The following is a 20,114-nucleotide window of genomic DNA, read 5'->3' on the forward strand; positions in this document are numbered from 1 at the left end:
GACCCCAAATCCCAGCGTGGGGTCAGGGGAGACCCCAAATCCCATCCGGGGTGGGGGGAGACCCCAAATCCCAGTGTTGGTGTCCCCCCCATTCCCCCCCAGTCCCCCCCAGTGCCCCCAGTGCCCTCCCAGTGCCCCCCCAGTGCCCCCAGTCCCTCCCAGTCCCCCCAGTCCCCCCCAGTGCCCCCCCAGTCCCCCCCCAGTCTTTCCCAGTTCCCTCCCAGTGCCCCCCAGTGCCCCCCCAGTCCCCCGCAGTCCCCCCCCAGTCCCTCCCAGTGACCCCCCAGTGCCCCCACTCCCTCCCAGTCCCTCCCAGTCCCCCCCAGTCCCCCCCCAATCCCCCCCAGTGCCCCCAGTGCCCCCCCAGTGCCCCCCCAGTGCCCCCAGTGCCCCCCCAGTGCCCCCCCAGTCCCTCCCAGTGCCCCCCCAGTCCCCCCCCAGTCTTTCCCAGTCCCCCCCAGTCCCCCCCAGTGCCCCCCCAGTCCCCCCCCAGTGCCCCCAGTCCCTCCCAGTCCCCCCCAGTCCCCCCCAGTGCCTCCCAGTGCCCCCCCCAGTGCCCCCCTGTCCCCCCAGTCCCCCCCAGTGCCTCCCAGTCCCCCACCAGTCCCCCCCAGTGCCCTCCCAGTCCCTCCCAGTCCCTCCCAATCCCCCCCCAGTCCCCCCGAGTGCCCCCCCAGTGCCCCCCCAGTCCCTCCCAGTGCCCCCCAGTGCCGTCCAGTGCCCCCCAATGCCCCCCAGTCCCCCCCCAGTCTTTCCCAGTTCCCTCCCAGTCCCCCCCAGTGCCCCCCCAGTCCCTCCCAGTCCCTCCCAGTGCCCTCCAGTGCCCCCCAGTCCCTCCCAGTCCCCCCCCAGTGCCCCCCCAGTCCCCCCCAGTCCCCCTCAGTGCCCCCCAGTGCCCCCCAGTCCCTCCCAGTGCCCCCCAGTGCCCCCACCAGTCCCTCCCAGTCCCTCCCAGTCCCTCCCAGTGCCCCCAGTCCCCCCCGGTCCCTGGCACCGCCGGGCACTCAGAGCCGCTTTGTCCGAGCGGCCGCAGCCTCCGGCCACGTGCCCAGCCCGGCCTGGCACCGCTACTGGGAGCACTGGGAGCAACTGGGAGCAACTGGGAATGGGGAACTGGGAGCAGAACTGGCACTGGGAGCACTGGGAATGGGGAACTGGGGGCACTGGGGGACACTGGGAGCACTGGGAATGGGGAACTGGGAGCACTGGGAGCACTGGGAGCGCTGGGAGCACTGGGAGCACTGGGAATTGGGAACTGGGGGCACTGGGAGCAACTGGGAATGGGGAACTGGGGCACTGGGAGCACTGGGAGCAACTGGGAGCAACTGGGAATGGGGAACTGGGAGCACTGGGGGACACTGGGAGCACTGGGAGCAACTGGGAATGGGGAACTGGGAGCACTGGGAGCACTGGGAGCACTGGGAGCACTGGGAGCACTGGGAATTGGGAACTGGGGGCACTGGGAGCAACTGGGAATGGGGAACTGGGGCACTGGGAGCACTGGGAGCACTGGGAGCAACTGGGAGCAACTGGGAATGGGGAACTGGGAGCATTGGGGGACACTGGGAGCACTGGGAGCACTGGGAAGGGGGAACTGGGAGCATTGGGGGACACTGGGGGCACTGGGAGCACTGGGAGCACTGGGAGCACTGGGAGCAACTGGGAATGGGGAACTGGGGGCACTGGGGGAGACTGGGGGACACTGGGAGCACTGGTAGCACTGGGAATGGGGAACTGGGAGCACTGGGGGAGACTGGGGGACACTGGGAGCACTGGTAGCACTGGGAATTGGGAACTGGGAGCACTGGGGGGAAACTGGGAGAGCACTGGGAATGAGGAACTGGGAGCACTGGGAGCACTGGGAGCACTGGGAATGGGGAACTGGGGGAACTGGGAGCACTGGGAGGAACTGGGAGCACTGGGAATGGGGAACTGGGAGCACTGGGAGCACTGGGAGCACTGGGAATGGGGAATTGGGAGCACTGGGAGCATGGGGAATGGTGAACGGGGAGCACTGGGAGGGACTGGGAGCACTGGGAATGGGGAACTGGGAGCAGAACTGGCACTGGGAGCACTGGGAATGGGGAACTGGAAGCACTGGGGGAACTGGGAGCACTAGGAGGGCACTGGGAGCACTGGGAATGGGGAACTGGGAGGAACAGAGGGGAACTGGGAGGAACTGGGAGCACTGGGAATGGGGAACTGGGAGCACTGGGAATGGGGACTGGGAGGGAACTGGGAGCACTGGGGGACAACTGGGAGCATTGGGAGCACTGGTCCCTCTCACTGGTCCCACGGGGGTCCCTTACTGGTGTCACTGGTCCCTTACTGGTCCCACTGGGGTCCCTTACTGGTGTCACTGGTCCCTTACTGGTGTCACTGGGATCCCTTACTGGTGTCACTAGGGGCCCTTACTGGTGTCACTGGTCCCTTACTGGTGTCACTGGGATCCCTTACTGGTGTCACTGGGGTCCCTTACTGGTGTCACTGGTCCCACTGGGGTCCCTTACTGGTGTCACTGGGGTCCCTTACTGGTGTCACTGGTCCCTTACTGGTGTCACTGGGGTCCCTTACTGGTGTCACTGGGGTCCCTTACTGGTCCCACTGGGATCCCTTACTGGTCCCACTGGGGTCCCTTACTGGTGTCACTGGTCCCTTACTGGTGTCACTGGGGTCCCTTACTGGTGTCACTGGGGTCCCTTACTGGTCCCACTGGGGTCCCTTACTGGTGTCACTGGTCCCTTACTGGTGTCACTGGGATCCCTTACTGGTCCCACTGGGGTCCCTTACTGGTATCACTGGGGTCCCTTACTGGTGTCACTGGTCCCTTACTGGTCCCACTGGGGTCCCTTACTGGTGTCACTGGGGTCCCTTACTGGTGTCACTGGGATCCCTTACTGGTGTCACTGGGGTCCCTTACTGGTGTCACTGGTCCCTTACTGGTGTCACTGGGATCCCTTACTGGTGTCACTGGGGTCCCTTACTGGTGTCACTGGTCCCTTACTGGTCCCACTGGGGTCCCTTACTGGTGTCACTGGGGTCCCTTACTGGTCCCACTGGGGTCCCTTACTGGTGTCACTGGGGTCCCTTACTGGTGTCACTGGGATCCCTTACTGGTGTCACTGGGGTCCCTTACTGGTGTCACTGGGGTCCCTTACTGGTGTCACTGGGATCCCTTACTGGTGTCACTGGGATCCCTTACTGGTGTCACTGGGGTCCCTTACTGGTGTTACTGGTCCCCCTGGGGTCCCTTACTGGTCCCACTGGGGTCCCTTACTGGTGTCACTGGTCCCTTACTGGTGTCACTGGTGTCACTGGTCCCTTACTGGTCCCACTGGGGTCCCTTACTGGTGTCACTGGGGTCCCTTACTGGTGTCTCTGGGATCCCTTACTGGTGTCACTGGTCCCTTACTGGTGTCACTGGGGTCCCTTACTGGTGTCACTGGTCCCTTACTGGTCCCACTGGGGTCCCTTACTGGTGTCACTGGGGTCCCTTACTGGTCCCACTGGGGTCCCTTACTGGTGTCACTGGTCCCTTACTGGTGTCACTGGGATCCCTTACTGGTGTCACTGGGGTCCCTTACTGGTGTCACTGGGATCCCTTACTGGTGTTACTGGTCCCTTACTGGTGTCACTGGGGTCCCTTACTGGTGTCACTGGGATCCCTTACTGGTGTCACTGGGGTCCCTTACTGGTGTCACTGGTCCCTTACTGGTCCCACTGGGGTCCCTTACTGGTGTCACTGGGGTCCCTTACTGGTCCCACTGGGGTCCCTTACTGGTGTCACTGGTCCCTTACTGGTGTCACTGGGATCCCTTACTGGTGTCACTGGGGTCCCTTACTGGTGTCACTGGGATCCCTTACTGGTCCCCCTGGGGTCCCTTACTGGTCCCACTGGGGTCCCTTACTGGTCCCACTGGGGTCCCTTACTGGTGTCACTGGGGTCCCTTACTGGTGTTACTGGTCCCTTACTGGTGTCACTGGTCCCTTACTGGTGTCACTGGGATCCCTTACTGGTGTCACTGGGGTCCCTTACTGGTGTCACTGGTCCCTTACTGGTCCCACTGGGATCCCTTACTGGTGTCACTGGTCCCTTACTGGTGTCACTGGGATCCCTTACTGGTGTCACTGGGGTCCCTTACTGGTGTCACTGGGGTCCCTTACTGGTCCCACTGGGGTCCCTTACTGGTGTCACTGGGATCCCTTACTGGTGTCACTGGGGTCCCTTACTGGTGTCACTGGGGTCCCTTACTGGTGTCACTGGTCCCTTACTGGTGTCACTGGTGTCCCTTACTGGTCCCACTGGGATCCCTTACTGGTGTCACTGGGGTCCCTTACTGGTGTCCCTGGGATCCCTTACTGGTGTCACTGGTCCCTTACTGGTGTCACTGGGGTCCCTTACTGGTGTCACTGGGATCCCTTACTGGTGTCACTGGGGTCCCTTACTGGTGTCACTGGTGTCCCTTACTGGTGTCACTGGGATCCCTTACTGGTCCCACTGGGGTCCCTTACTGGTCCCACTGGGATCCCTTACTGGTGTCACTGGTCCCTTACTGGTGTCACTGGGGTCCCTTACTGGTCCCACTGGGGTCCCTTACTGGTCCCACTGGGATCCCTTACTGGTGTCACTGGTCCCTTACTGGTGTCACTGGGGTCCCTTGCTGGTGTCACTGGGGTCCCTTACTGGTGTCACTGGGGTCCCTTACTGGTGTCACTGGTCCCTTACTGGTCCCACTGGGATCCCTTACTGGTGTCACTGGGGTCCCTTACTGGTCCCACTGGGGTCCCTTACTGGTCCCACTGGGGTCCCTTACTGGTGTCACTGGTCCCTTACTGGTCCCACTGGGATCCCTTACTGGTGTCACTGGTCCCTTACTGGTGTCACTGGGATCCCTTACTGGTGTCACTGGGGTCCCTTACTGGTCCCACTGGGGTCCCTTACTGGTGTCACTGGTCCCTTACTGGTCCCACTGGGATCCCTTACTGGTCCCACTGGGATCCCTTACTGGTGTCACTGGTCCCTTACTGGTGTCACTGGTCCCTTACTGGTCCCACTGGGGTCCCTTACTGGTGTCACTGGGGTCCCTTACTGGTGTCACTGGTCCCTTACTGGTGTCACTGGGGTCCCTTACTGGTGTCACTGGGATCCCTTACTGGTGTCACTGGTCCCTTGCTGGTGTCACTGGGGTCCCTTACTGGTGTCACTGGGGTCCCTTACTGGTCCCACTGGGGTCCCTTACTGGTGTCACTGGTCCCTTACTGGTGTCACTGGGATCCCTTACTGGTGTCACTGGGGTCCCTTACTGGTGTCACTGGGATCCCTTACTGGTGTCACTGGGGTCCCTTACTGGTGTCACTGGGATCCCTTACTGGTGTCACTGGGGTCCCTTACTGGTGTCACTGGGGTCCCTTACTGGTGTTACTGGTCCCACTGGGGTCCCTTACTGGTGTCACTGGTCCCTTACTGGTCCCACTGGGATCCCTTACTGGTGTCACTGGTCCCTTACTGGTGTCACTGGGATCCCTTACTGGTGTCACTGGGGTCCCTTACTGGTCCCACTGGGGTCCCTTACTGGTGTCACTGGTCCCTTACTGGTCCCACTGGGATCCCTTACTGGTCCCACTGGGATCCCTTACTGGTGTCACTGGTCCCTTACTGGTGTCACTGGTCCCTTACTGGTCCCACTGGGGTCCCTTACTGGTGTCACTGGGGTCCCTTACTGGTGTCACTGGTCCCTTACTGGTGTCACTGGGGTCCCTTACTGGTGTCACTGGGATCCCTTACTGGTGTCACTGGTCCCTTGCTGGTGTCACTGGGGTCCCTTACTGGTGTCACTGGGGTCCCTTACTGGTCCCACTGGGGTCCCTTACTGGTGTCACTGGTCCCTTACTGGTGTCACTGGGATCCCTTACTGGTGTCACTGGGGTCCCTTACTGGTGTCACTGGGATCCCTTACTGGTGTCACTGGGGTCCCTTACTGGTGTCACTGGGATCCCTTACTGGTCCCACTGGGGTCCCTTACTGGTCCCACTGGGGTCCCTTACTGGTGTCACTGGTCCCTTACTGGTGTCACTGGGATCCCTTACTGGTGTCACTGGGGTCCCTTACTGGTGTCACTGGGATCCCTTACTGGTGTCACTGGGATCCCTTACTGGTGTCACTGGGGTCCCTTACTGGTGTCACTGGTCCCTTACTGGTCCCACTGGGATCCCTTACTGGTGTCACTGGTCCCTTACTGGTGTCACTGGGATCCCTTACTGGTGTCACTGGGGTCCCTTACTGGTGTCACTGGTCCCTTACTGGTGTCACTGATCCCTTACTGGTGTCACTGGGGTCCCTTACTGGTGTCACTGGGATCCCTTACTGGTGTCACTGGGGTCCCTTACTGGTCCCACTGGGGTCCCTTACTGGTGTCACTGGGATCCCTTACTGGTGTCACTGGGGTCCCTTACTGGTGTTACTGGTCCCTTACTGGTGTCACTGGGGTCCCTTACTGGTGTCACTGGTCCCTTACTGGTGTCACTGGGATCCCTTACTGGTGTCACTGGGGTCCCTTACTGGTGTCACTGGGGTCCCTTACTGGTGTCACTGGGGTCCCTTACTGGTGTTACTGGTCCCTTACTGGTGTCACTGGGGTCCCTTACTGGTGTCACTGATCCCTTACTGGTGTCACTGGTCCCTTACTGGTGTCACTGGGATCCCTTACTGGTGTCACTGGGGTCCCTTACTGGTGTCACTGGGGTCCCTTACTGGTGTCACTGGTCCCTTACTGGTGTCACTGGGATCCCTTACTGGTCCCACTGGGGTCCCTTACTGGTGTCACTGGGGTCCCTTACTGGTGTCACTGGTCCCTTACTGGTGTCACTGGGCTCCCTTACTGGTCCCACTGGGGTCCCTTACTGGTGTCACTGGTCCCTTACTGGTGTCACTGGGGTCCCTTACTGGTGTCACTGGGATCCCTTACTGGTGTCACTGGGATCCCTTACTGGTCCCACTGGGGTCCCTTACTGGTCCCACTGGGATCCCTTACTGGTGTCACTGGTGTCACTGGTCCCTTACTGGTCCCACTGGGATCCCTTACTGGTGTCACTGGGGTCCCTTACTGGTGTCCCTGGGATCCCTTACTGGTGTCACTGGTCCCTTACTGGTGTCACTGGGGTCCCTTACTGGTGTCACTGGGATCCCTTACTGGTGTCACTGGGGTCCCTTACTGGTGTCACTGGTGTCCCTTACTGGTGTCACTGGGATCCCTTACTGGTCCCACTGGGGTCCCTTACTGGTCCCACTGGGATCCCTTACTGGTGTCACTGGTCCCTTACTGGTGTCACTGGTCCCTTACTGGTGTCACTGGGGTCCCTTACTGGTGTCACTGGTCCCTTACTGGTGTCACTGGGATCCCTTACTGGTGTCACTGGGGTCCCTTGCTGGTGTCACTGGGGTCCCTTACTGGTGTCACTGGGGTCCCTTACTGGTCCCACTGGGGTCCCTTACTGGTGTCACTGGTCCCTTACTGGTCCCACTGGGATCCCTTACTGGTGTCACTGGGGTCCCTTACTGGTGTCACTGGGGTCCCTTACTGGTGTCACTGGTCCCTTACTGGTGTCACTGGGGTCCCTTACTGGTGTCACTGGTCCCTTACTGGTGTCACTGGGGTCCCTTACTGGTGTCTCTGGGATCCCTTACTGGTGTCACTGGTCCCTTACTGGTCCCACTGGGGTCCCTTACTGGTGTCACTGGGGTCCCTTACTGGTCCCACTGGGTTCTCTTACTGGTGTCACTGGTCCCTTACTGGTCCCACTGGGGTCCCTTACTGGTGTCACTGGTCCCTTACTGGTCCCACTGGGGTCCCTTACTGGTGTCACTGGGGTCCCTTACTGGTGTCACTGGTCCCTTACTGGTGTCACTGGTGTCCCTTACTGGTGTCACTGGGGTCCCTTACTGGTCCCACTGGGGTCCCTTACTGGTCCCACTGGGGTCTCTTACTGGTGTCACTGGTCCCTTACTGGTGTCACTGGTCCCTTACTGGTGTCACTGGGGTCCCTTACTGGTGTCACTGGGATCCCTTACTGGTGTCACTGTTCCCTTACTGGTGTCACTGGTCCCTTACTGGTGTCACTGGGATCCCTTACTGGTGTCACTGGGGTCCCTTACTGGTCCCACTGGGATCCCTTACTGGTGTCACTGGGGTCCCTTACTGGTCCCACTGGGGTCCCTTACTGGTCCCACTGGGGTCCCTTACTGGTGTCACTGGTCCCTTACTGGTCCCACTGGGATCCCTTACTGGTGTCACTGGTCCCTTACTGGTGTCACTGGGATCCCTTACTGGTGTCACTGGGGTCCCTTACTGGTCCCACTGGGGTCCCTTACTGGTGTCACTGGTCCCTTACTGGTCCCACTGGGATCCCTTACTGGTCCCACTGGGATCCCTTACTGGTGTCACTGGTCCCTTACTGGTGTCACTGGTCCCTTACTGGTCCCACTGGGGTCCCTTACTGGTGTCACTGGGGTCCCTTACTGGTCCCACTGGGGTCCCTTACTGGTGTCACTGGTCCCTTACTGGTGTCACTGGGATCCCTTACTGGTGTCACTGGGGTCCCTTACTGGTGTCACTGGGATCCCTTACTGGTGTCACTGGGGTCCCTTACTGGTGTCACTGGGATCCCTTACTGGTGTCACTGGGGTCCCTTACTGGTGTCACTGGGGTCCCTTACTGGTGTTACTGGTCCCCCTGGGGTCCCTTACTGGTCCCACTGGGGTCCCTTACTGGTGTCACTGGTCCCTTACTGGTGTCACTGGGATCCCTTACTGGTCCCACTGGGGTCCCTTACTGGTCCCACTGGGGTCCCTTACTGGTGTCACTGGTCCCTTACTGGTGTCACTGGGATCCCTTACTGGTGTCACTGGGGTCCCTTACTGGTGTCACTGGGATCCCTTACTGGTGTCACTGGGATCCCTTACTGGTGTCACTGGGGTCCCTTACTGGTGTCACTGGTCCCTTACTGGTCCCACTGGGATCCCTTACTGGTGTCACTGGTCCCTTACTGGTGTCACTGGGATCCCTTACTGGTGTCACTGGGGTCCCTTACTGGTGTCACTGGTCCCTTACTGGTGTCACTGATCCCTTACTGGTGTCACTGGGGTCCCTTACTGGTGTCACTGGGATCCCTTACTGGTGTCACTGGGGTCCCTTACTGGTCCCACTGGGGTCCCTTACTGGTGTCACTGGGATCCCTTACTGGTGTCACTGGGGTCCCTTACTGGTGTCACTGGGGTCCCTTACTGGTGTCACTGGGGTCCCTTACTGGTGTCACTGGGATCCCTTACTGGTGTCACTGGGGTCCCTTACTGGTGTTACTGGTCCCTTACTGGTGTCACTGGGGTCCCTTACTGGTGTCACTGGTCCCTTACTGGTGTCACTGGGATCCCTTACTGGTGTCACTGGGGTCCCTTACTGGTGTCACTGGGGTCCCTTACTGGTGTTACTGGTCCCTTACTGGTGTCACTGGGGTCCCTTACTGGTGTCACTGATCCCTTACTGGTGTCACTGGTCCCTTACTGGTGTCACTGGGATCCCTTACTGGTGTCACTGGGGTCCCTTACTGGTGTCACTGGGGTCCCTTACTGGTGTCACTGGTCCCTTACTGGTGTCACTGGGATCCCTTACTGGTCCCACTGGGGTCCCTTACTGGTGTCACTGGGGTCCCTTACTGGTGTCACTGGTCCCTTACTGGTGTCACTGGGCTCCCTTACTGGTCCCACTGGGGTCCCTTACTGGTGTCACTGGTCCCTTACTGGTGTCACTGGGGTCCCTTACTGGTGTCACTGGGATCCCTTACTGGTGTCACTGGGATCCCTTACTGGTCCCACTGGGGTCCCTTACTGGTCCCACTGGGATCCCTTACTGGTGTCACTGGTGTCACTGGTCCCTTACTGGTCCCACTGGGATCCCTTACTGGTGTCACTGGGGTCCCTTACTGGTGTCACTGGGGTCCCTTACTGGTGTCCCTGGGATCCCTTACTGGTGTCACTGGTCCCTTACTGGTGTCACTGGGGTCCCTTACTGGTGTCACTGGGATCCCTTACTGGTGTCACTGGGGTCCCTTACTGGTGTCACTGGTGTCCCTTACTGGTGTCACTGGGATCCCTTACTGGTCCCACTGGGGTCCCTTACTGGTCCCACTGGGATCCCTTACTGGTGTCACTGGTCCCTTACTGGTGTCACTGGGGTCCCTTACTGGTCCCACTGGGGTCCCTTACTGGTCCCACTGGGATCCCTTACTGGTGTCACTGGTCCCTTACTGGTGTCACTGGTCCCTTACTGGTGTCACTGGGGTCCCTTACTGGTGTCACTGGTCCCTTACTGGTGTCACTGGGGTCCCTTGCTGGTGTCACTGGGGTCCCTTACTGGTGTCACTGGGGTCCCTTACTGGTCCCACTGGGGTCCCTTACTGGTGTCACTGGTCCCTTACTGGTCCCACTGGGATCCCTTACTGGTGTCACTGGGGTCCCTTACTGGTGTCACTGGGGTCCCTTACTGGTGTCACTGGTCCCTTACTGGTGTCACTGGGGTCCCTTACTGGTGTCACTGGTCCCTTACTGGTGTCACTGGGGTCCCTTACTGGTGTCTCTGGGATCCCTTACTGGTGTCACTGGTCCCTTACTGGTCCCACTGGGGTCCCTTACTGGTGTCACTGGGGTCCCTTACTGGTCCCACTGGGTTCTCTTACTGGTGTCACTGGTCCCTTACTGGTCCCACTGGGGTCCCTTACTGGTGTCACTGGGGTCCCTTACTGGTGTCACTGGTCCCTTACTGGTGTCACTGGTGTCCCTTACTGGTGTCACTGGGGTCCCTTACTGGTCCCACTGGGGTCCCTTACTGGTCCCACTGGGGTCTCTTACTGGTGTCACTGGTCCCTTACTGGTGTCACTGGTCCCTTACTGGTGTCACTGGGGTCCCTTACTGGTGTCACTGGGATCCCTTACTGTTGTCACTGTTCCCTTACTGGTGTCACTGGTCCCTTACTGGTGTCACTGGGATCCCTTACTGGTGTCACTGGGGTCCCTTACTGGTGTCACTGGGATCCCTTACTGGTGTCACTGGTCCCTTACTGGTGTCACTGGTCCCTTACTGGTGTCACTGGGGTCCCTTACTGGTGTCACTGGGATCCCTTACTGGTGTCACTGTTCCCTTACTGGTGTCACTGGTCCCTTACTGGTGTCACTGGGATCCCTTACTGGTGTCACTGGGGTCCCTTACTGGTGTCACTGGGATCCCTTACTGGTGTCACTGGTCCCTTACTGGTGAGCGGGGCGGGTGCGGTGGTTCCCCCGCGGCTGCAGGGGGCGCTCCGGAGCGAGCGGAGCCCTGGGATCCGGGAAAGGGATGGGACCGAGGAGCTTCCCAAAGCCCCGGGCAGCCGATCCCGGATCCCTGGGAGCAGCAAAGGCTTCCCAAAGCCCCGGGCAGCCGATCCCGGATCCCTGGGAGCAGCAAAGGCTTCCCAAAGCCCCGGGCAGCCGATCCCGGATCCCTGGGGAACAGCAAAGGCTTCCCAAAGCCCCGGGCAGCCGATCCCGGATCCCTGGGAGCAGCAAAGGCTTCCCAAAGCCCCGGGCAGCCGATCCCGGATCCCTGGGAGCAGCAAAGGCTTCCCAAAGCCCCGGGCAGCCGATCCCGGATCCCTGGGGAACAGCAAAGGCTTCCCAAAGCCCCGGGCAGCCGATCCCGGTGTCCGGCCGGATCCCTGGGAGCAGCAAAGGCTGGAACGGCAGGGACGAGCACAAATTCCGGTGGATCCCGGGGCTGGGAAAGCGGCTTTGGGATCTCGGGGCAGGGAAGGGTTTGGGATCCCGGGACAGGGAAGGGTTTGGGATCCCTGGGAAGGGTTTGGGATCCCTGGGAAGGGTTTGGGATCCCGGGACAGGGAAGGGTTTGGGATCCCGGGGCAGGGAAGGGTTTGGGATCCCTGGGAAGGGTTTGGGATCCCGGGGCTGGGAAGGGTTTGGGATCCCTGGGAAGGGTTTGGGATCCCTGGGAAGGGTTTGGGATCCCTGGGAAGGCTTTGGGATCCCGGGGCAGGGAAGGGTTTGGGATCCCTGGGAAGGCTTTGGGATCCCTGGGAAGGCTTTGGGATCCCTGGGAAGGCTTTGGGATCCCGGGGCAGGGAAGGGTTTGGGATCCCGGGGCTGGGAAGGGTTTGGGATCCCGGGGCAGGGAAGGGTTTGGGATCCCGGGACAGGGAAGGGTTTGGGATCCCTGGGAAGGGTTTGGGATCCCTGGGAAGGCTTTGGGATCCCGGGGCAGGGAAGGGTTTGGGATCCCGGGGCTGGGAAGGGTTTGGGATCCCGGGGCAGGGAAGGGTTTGGGATCCCTGGGAAGGGTTTGGGATCCCTGGGAAGGGTTTGGGATCCCTGGGAAGGGTTTGGGATCCCGGGGCTGGGAAGGGTTTGGGATCCCGGGGCAGGGAAGGGTTTGGGATCCCTGGGAAGGGTTTGGGATCCCGGGACAGGGAAGGGTTTGGGATCCCGGGGCAGGGAAGGGTTTGGGATCCCGGGGCTGGGAAGGCTTTGGGATCCCTGGGAAGGGTTTGGGATCCCTGGGAAGGGTTTGGGATCCCGGGGCTGGGAAGGGTTTGGGATCCTGGGGCAGGGAAGGGTTTGGGATCCCTGGGAAGGGTTTGGGATCCCGGGATAGGGAAGGGTTTGGGATCCCGGGACAGGGAAAGCGGCTTTGGGATCCCGGGGCAGGGAAGGCTTTGGGATCCCAGGGCAGGGAAGGGTTTGGGATCCCAGGGCAGGGAAGGGTTTGGGATCCCTGGGAAGGGTTTGGGATCCCTGGGAAGGGTTTGGGATCCGGGGCTGCTCCAGCAGAAGGAAAAGCGGCCGATGGAAGCCGCTGCTCCCTCTCGGTCCGAGCGCCGCCCACACACCCCGGAGACACAGAGCAGTAGCCCGAGGCCCCTGTGCAGTAGCCAGAGGCCCCTGTGCAGTAGCCACATGTCCCTGTGCAGTAGCCCGATGCCCCTGTGCAGTAGCCACATGCCCCTGTGCAGTAGCCACATGTCCCTGTGCAGTAGCCACATGCCCCTGTGCAGTAGCCAGAGGCCCCTGTGCAGTAGCCACATGCTCCTGTGCAGTAGCCACATGCCCCTGTGCAGTAGCCACAGGCCCCTGTGCAGTAGCCCAATGCCCCTGTGCAGTAGCCACATGCCCCTGTGCAGTAGCCACATGCCCCTGTGCAGTAGCCCAATGCCCCTGTGCAGTAGCCACATCCCCCTGTGCAGTAGCCACAGGCCCCTGTGCAGTAGCCACATGCCCCTGTGCAGTAGCCACATGTCCCTGTGCAGTAGCCCGATGCCCCTGCGCAGTAGCCCGATGTCCCTGTGCAGTAGCCCGAGGCCCCTGTGCAGTAGCCCGATGTCCCTGTGCAGTAGCCACATGCCCCTGTGCAGTAGCCCGATGCCCCTGTGCAGTAGCCACATGCCCCTGTGCAGTAGCCACATGCCCCTGTGCAGTAGCCAGAGGCCCCTGTGCAGTAGCCACATGCCCCTGTGCAGTAGCCACATGCCCCTGTGCAGTAGCCCAATGCCCCTGTGCAGTAGCCACATGTCCCTGTGCAGTAGCCACATGCCCCTGTGCAGTAGCCAGAGGCCCCTGTGCAGTAGCCACAGGCCCCTGTGCAGTAGCCACATGCCCCTGTGCAGTAGCCAGATGTCCCTGTGCAGTAGCCACATGCCCCTGTGCAGTAGCCAGAGGCCCCTGTGCAGTAGCCACATCCCCCTGTGCAGTAGCCCGAGGCCCCTGTGCAGTAGCCCAATGCCCCTGTGCAGTAGCCACATGCCCCTGTGCAGTAGCCAGATGTCCCTGTGCAGTAGCCCGAGGCCCCTGTGCAGTAGCCCGATGCCCCTGTGCAGTAGCCACAGGCCCCTGTGCAGTAGCCACATGCCCCTGTGCAGTAGCCAGAGGCCCCTGTGCAGTAGCCACATGCCCCTGTGCAGTAGCCACATGCCCCTGTGCAGTAGCCCAATGCCCCTGTGCAGTAGCCACATGCCCCTGTGCAGTAGCCCGATGCCCCTGTGCAGTAGCCCGATGCCCCTGTGCAGTAGCCACATCCCCCTGTGCAGTAGCCACATGCCCCTGTGCAGTAGCCACATGCCCCTGTGCAGTAGCCAGAGGCCCCTGTGCAGTAGCCACATGCCCCTGTGCAGTAGCCACATGCCCCTGTGCAGTAGCCCAATGCCCCTGTGCAGTAGCCACATGCCCCTGTGCAGTAGCCAGAGGCCCCTGTGCAGTAGCCACATCCCCCTGTGCAGTAGCCACATGCCCCTGTGCAGTAGCCCGATCCCCCTGTGCAGTAGCCACATGTCCCTGTGCAGTAGCCACATGCCCCTGTGCAGTAGCCCAATGCCCCTGTGCAGTAGCCACATCCCCCTGTGCAGTAGCCACATGCCCCTGTGCAGTAGCCACATGCCCCTGTGCAGTAGCCAGAGGCCCCTGTGCAGTAGCCACATGCCCCTGTGCAGTAGCCACATGCCCCTGTGCAGTAGCCCAATGCCCCTGTGCAGTAGCCACATGCCCCTGTGCAGTAGCCACATGCCCCTGTGCAGTAGCCAGAGGCCCCTGTGCAGTAGCCACATCCCCCTGTGCAGTAGCCACATGCCCCTGTGCAGTAGCCACATCCCCCTGTGCAGTAGCCACATGCCCCTGTGCAGTAGCCAGAGGCCCCTGTGCAGTAGCCACATCCCCCTGTGCACCTTTGGGGTCACCCTTGGGTCACCCTTGGGTCACCTTTGGGGCCACCTTTGGGGTCACCTTTGGGGTCACCTTTGGGGTCACCCAAGACTGAGAGCTGGTTTTAGGGATTGGGAGCCGGTTTTAGGGATTGGGACCTGGTTTAAGGTATTTAGACCTGTTTTCAGGGATTTGGACCTGGTTTAAGGGATTCTGACCCGGTTTAAGGGATTTAGACCTGGTTTAAGGGATTAGGACCTGGTTTCAGGGACTGGGATCTGGTTTCAGGGATTGCAACCTGGTCTAAGGGATTCGAACCTGAATTAAAGGATTTGGACCCGAATTTAGGGATTGAGACCTGGTTTAAGGGATTGAGACCGGGTTTAAGGCATTCAGACCTGGTTTAAGGGATTGAGACCAGGTTTAAGGCATTGAGACCTGGTTTAAGGCATTCAGACCTGGTTTAAGGCATTCAGACCGGGTTTAAGGCATTCAGACCTGGTTTAAGGGATTGAGACCTGGTTTAATGGATTGAGATCAGGTTTAAGGCATTCAGACCTGGTTTAAGGCATTCAGACCTGGATTAAGGCATTCAGACCTGGTTTAAGGGATTGAGACCTGGTTTAAGGCATTCAGACCAGGTTTAAGGCATTCAGACCTGGTTTAAGGCATTCAGACCGGGTTTAAGGGATTGAGACCGGGTTTAAGGGATTGAGACCGGGTTTAAGGCATTCAGACCGGGTTTAAGGGATTGAGACCGGGTTTAAGGCATTCAGACCTGGTTTAAGGGATTGAGACCGGGTTTAAGGCATTCAGACCGGGTTTAAGGCATTCAGACCTGGTTTAAGGCATTCAGACCGGGTTTAAGGGATTGAGACCGGGTTTAAGGGATTGAGACCGGGTTTAAGGCATTCAGACCGGGTTTAAGGGATTGAGACCGGGTTTAAGGCATTCAGACCTGGTTTAAGGGATTGAGACCGGGTTTAAGGCATTCAGACCGGGTTTAAGGCATTCAGACCTGGTTTAAGGCATTCAGACCGGGTTTAAGACATTCAGACCTGGTTTAAGGGATTGAGACCGGGTTTAAGGCATTCAGACCTGGTTTAAGTGATTGAGACCGGGTTTAAGGCATTCAGACCTGGTTTAAGGCAATCAGACCGGGTTTAAGGCATTCAGACCTGGTTTAAGGGATTGAGACCGGGTTTAAGGCATTCAGACCTGGTTTAAGGCAATCAGACCGGGTTTAAGGCATTCAGACCTGGTTTAAGGGATTGAGACCGGGTTTAAGGCATTCAGACCTGGTTTAAGGCATTCAGACCTGGTTTAAGGCATTCAGACCGGGTTTAAGGCATTCAGACCTGGTTTAAGGCATTCAGACCTGGTTTAAGGCATTCAGACCGGGTTTAAGGCATTCAGACCTGGTTTAAGGCAATCAGACCGGGTTTAAGGCATTCAGACCGGGTTTAAGGCATTCAGACCTGGTTTAAGGCATTCAGACCGGGTTTAAGGCATTCAGACCGGGTTTAAGGCATTCAGACCTGGTTTAAGGCATTCAGACCGGGTTTAAGGCATTCAGACCTGGTTTAAGGCATTCAGACCTGGTTTAAGGGATTGAGACCGGGTTTAAGGCATTCAGACCGGGTTTAAGGCATTCAGACCGGGTTTAAGGCATTCAGACCTGGTTTAAGGCATTCAGACCGGGTTTAAGGCATTCAGACCTGGTTTAAGGCGTTCAGACCGGGTTTAAGGCATTCAGACCGGGTTTAAGGGATTGAGACCGGGTTTAAGGCATTCAGACCTGGTTTAAGGCATTCAGACCTGGTTTAATGGATTGAGACCGGGTTTAAGGCATTCAGACCTGGTTTAAGGGATTGAGGCCTGGTTTAAGGCATTCAGACCTGGTTTAAGGCATTCAGACCTGGTTTAAGGGATTGAGACCTGGTTTAATGGATTGAGATCAGGTTTAAGGCATTCAGACCTGGTTTAAGGCATTCAGACCGGGTTTAAGGCATTCAGACCGGGTTTAAGGCAATCAGACCGGGTTTAAGGCATTGAGACCTGGTTTAATGGATTGAGACCGGGTTTAAGGCATTCAGACCTGGTTTAAGGCATTCAGACTTGGTTTAAGGCATTCAGACCTGGTTTAAGGGATTTAGGCCTGGTTTAAGGCATTTAGGCCTGACCCTAACGAGGAGAGGAGAGGAGAGGAGGAGCCGCAGTGGCCGCAGCGGTGACCTCGTCGCTCAGGAGGTCCTGGTGGCCTCGGTGGCCACGGTGGCCGCGGTGGCTCAGAGGGTCCCGGTGGCCACTGCCAGGGCCGCGGTGGCCACGGTGGCCGCGGTGGCTCAGAGGGTCCCGGTGGCCGCGGTGGCCCTGGTGGCTCAGAGGGTCCCGGTGGCCACTGCCAGGGCCGCGGTGGCCAGGAGGAGCCCCTCGAGGTGGGGAGGGTCCCTGGGGATGCTCCCGCCTGGGGGGACAAAGAGGGGTCAGAGGTCAGGGGGTGACACAGGGGGGTGACAAGGGGATGGCAGTGCCAGGGGGGTGACACAGAGGTGACAGGGGGGTGACAGGAGGGTGACAGGGGGTGATGGCAGTGCCATGGGGGTGACAGGGGGTGACGGGGGGTGACAGGGGGTGACAGGGGGGTGACAGGGGGATGGCAGTGCCATGGGGGTGACACAGAGGTGCCAGGGGGTGACAGGGGGTGACACAGAGGTGCCAGGGGGTGACGGGGGGATGGCAGTGCCATGGGGGTGACAGGGGGGTGACAGGGGGTGACAGGGGGTGACGAGAGGTGACAGGGGGTGACAGGGGGTGACACAGAGGTGACACAGAGGTGACACAGAGGTGACACGGAGGTGACACGGAGGTGACAGGGGGGTGACACGGAGATGACACAGAGGTGACACGGAGATGACACGGAGGTGACACAGAGGTGACACGGAGGTGACAGGAGGTGACAGGGGTGACACAGAGGTGACACAGAGGTGACAGGGGGTGACAGGGGTGACACAGAGGTGACACAGAGGTGACAGGGGGTGACAGGGGTGACACAGAGGTGACACAGAGGTGACACGGAGGTGACACAGAGGTGACACAGAGGTGACACGGAGGTGACACAGAGGTGACACGGGGATGACACGGAGGTGACACGGAGGTGACACAGAGGTGACACAGAGGTGACACGGAGGTGACACGGAGGTGACACGGAGGTGACACGGAGGTGACAGGGGTGACACGGAGGTGACACAGAGGTGACACAGAGGTGACACGGAGGTGACAGGGGTGACACGGAGGTGACACAGAGGTGACACAGAGGTGACACGGAGATGACAGAGGTGACACGGAGGTGACAGGAGGTGACAGGGGTGACACAGAGGTGACAGGGGGTGACAGGGGTGACACAGAGGTGACACAGAGGTGACACAGAGCTGACACGGAGGTGACACGGAGGTGACACGGAGGTGACACGGGTGACACAGAGCTGACAGGGGGGTGACACAGAGGTGACACGGAGGTGACACGGAGATGACACAGAGGTGACAGGGGGGTGACACAGAGGTGACACGGAGGTGACACAGAGGTGACAGGGGGTGACACAGAGGTGACACAGAGGTGACACAGAGGTGACAGGGGGTGACACAGAGGTGACAGGGGGGTGACACAGAGGTGACACAGAGGTGACAGGGGTGACACAGAGGTGACACAGAGGTGACAGGGGGGTGACGGGGGTGACAGGGGGTGACAGGGGGTGACACAGAGGTGACACGGAGATGACAGAGGTGACACGGAGGTGACAGGGGTGACACAGCGATGACACAGAGGTGACAGGGGGTGACACAGAGGTGACAGGGGGTGACGGGGGTGACACGGAGATGACACAGAGGTGACACAGAGGTGACACGGAGGTGACACGGAGGTGACAGGGGGTGACACAGAGGTGACACAGAGGTGACACGGAGGTGACACGGAGATGACACGGGGTGACAGAGGTGACACAGAGGTGACACGGAGGTGACACGGAGATGACACAGAGGTGACACAGAGGTGACACGGAGGTGACAGAGGTGACACAGAGGTGACACAGAGGTGACACAGAGGTGACAGGGGGGTGACAGAGGTGACACAGAGATGACACAGAGGTGACACAGAGGTGACACGGAGATGACACAGAGGTGACACGGAGGTGACACGGAGGTGACACGGAGATGACACAGAGGTGACACAGAGGTGACACAGAGGTGACACGGAGGTGACACGGAGATGACAGGGGGTGACACAGAGGTGACACAGAGGTGACACGGAGGTGACAGGGGTGACACGGAGGTGACACAGAGGTGACACGGAGGTGACACGGAGGTGACACGGAGGTGACACGGAGGTGACACGGAGGCTCCGTCCCCGCAGCGCTGCTCTGCCGAGGGGAGAGACGGGGTCAGCGCAGCAGGGACCCCGTCCCCGTCCCCACCCCTGTCCCCACCCCTGGGTGTCCCCCCCGTGTCCCCACCCCCGGGGGTGTCCCCCCCGTGTCCCCCTCCGTCACCTCGCAGCCACTCGCAGTTGTAGTTGCTGTGGGCGCCGGTGGAGCGGAGCCGGATCCGCGTCCCTCCCTCGGCCCGGGTGACGCCGGTGACCTCGAAGGTCTCGAAGGGCGGGATCAGCACCTCGTCCTCGTGCGGGAAGAAGGAGAACTCCCGGATGGCCGCGCCTTGGCACGTGTCCACCTGGAACGCCGCCTCCGTGCCGAAGCTCCAGGAGCTCTCGTTGCGCCGCGAGGCCGAGGCGAAGTGGCCGAAGCGCACCGGCCGGCCGGGCCGGGCCTCGAAGCGGACCCCGCGGACCCCGCGGAAGGCGCGGTGGCACCGGGCACCGCCGGCGGCCCTCAGGGCGGCCAGGGCGTCGGTCAGCAGGAAATGCAGCGCCTTGAAGTGGAAGTTGTCCCGGTATTCCCGGCGGGAGCGGCCGGCCGCCCGCACGGCCGCGTTGAAGGTCCGGTGCAGCGGCGACGGCGCCGTGTAGGCCAGCAGGGCGATGGCCTGGGCCGGGGACAGAGGGGAGCGAGGGGACGTCCGGACTCGCCACTCGGCCGCGGCCAGAGCCCAGGCCTCGGCCAAGTGACCGCTCCGCCGGAACTCGGAGCGGTTGAGGGCCGGCAAGGCCGCGGTCATGGCGCGGCCGCAGCCCCGGTACTGGTCATCGAAGGAGTCCGGGGCCATGTCCAGGGGCACCACCGGAGGGGTGGAGGAGGTGGCCGCGGGGGGGACGGCGGTGGCCGCGGTCAGCGGGGTCAGCGGGGTCAGCGCCAGCAGCGTCAGGGTCAGTGGCGGCAGCGGGGCCATGGCGGGGGAGGCTACGGGGACAGAGGGAAGGACAGCGGGGGGAC

The 20,114-nt window shown here is 60.5% G+C and overlaps 1 protein-coding gene across 1 annotated transcript; it reads right to left on the reverse strand.

Moving 5' to 3' along the window:
• Positions 1 to 16,773: 16,773 nt before the first annotated feature.
• On the reverse strand, positions 16,774 to 20,114 carry ART1 (ADP-ribosyltransferase 1). The gene is made up of 2 exons (XM_069005638.1): positions 19,275 to 20,114; positions 16,774 to 17,198 (listed from the first exon to the last, which is right to left on the reverse strand). Exons 1-2 carry the CDS (start codon positions 20,068 to 20,070, stop codon positions 17,113 to 17,115), a joined length of 882 nt encoding a protein of 293 aa, XP_068861739.1. The 5' UTR covers positions 20,071 to 20,114; the 3' UTR covers positions 16,774 to 17,112.

Source organism: Aphelocoma coerulescens, chromosome 2, assembly GCF_041296385.1.
Source record: "Aphelocoma coerulescens isolate FSJ_1873_10779 chromosome 2, UR_Acoe_1.0, whole genome shotgun sequence".
Taxonomy (NCBI): Eukaryota; Metazoa; Chordata; class Aves; order Passeriformes; family Corvidae; genus Aphelocoma; species Aphelocoma coerulescens.

What these genes read in the sequence shown, in the direction of transcription:
- ART1 (XM_069005638.1), bottom strand. Translation starts at nt 20,070, where the DNA reads ATGGCCCCGCTGCCGCCACTGACCCTGACGCTGCTGGCGCTGACCCCG. An exon ending in CAACTGCGAGTGGCTGCGAG is followed by an intron (nt 17,199 to 19,274) that starts GTGACGGAGGGG and finishes TTGTCCCCCCAG; the next exon opens with GCGGGAGCATCCCCAGGGAC.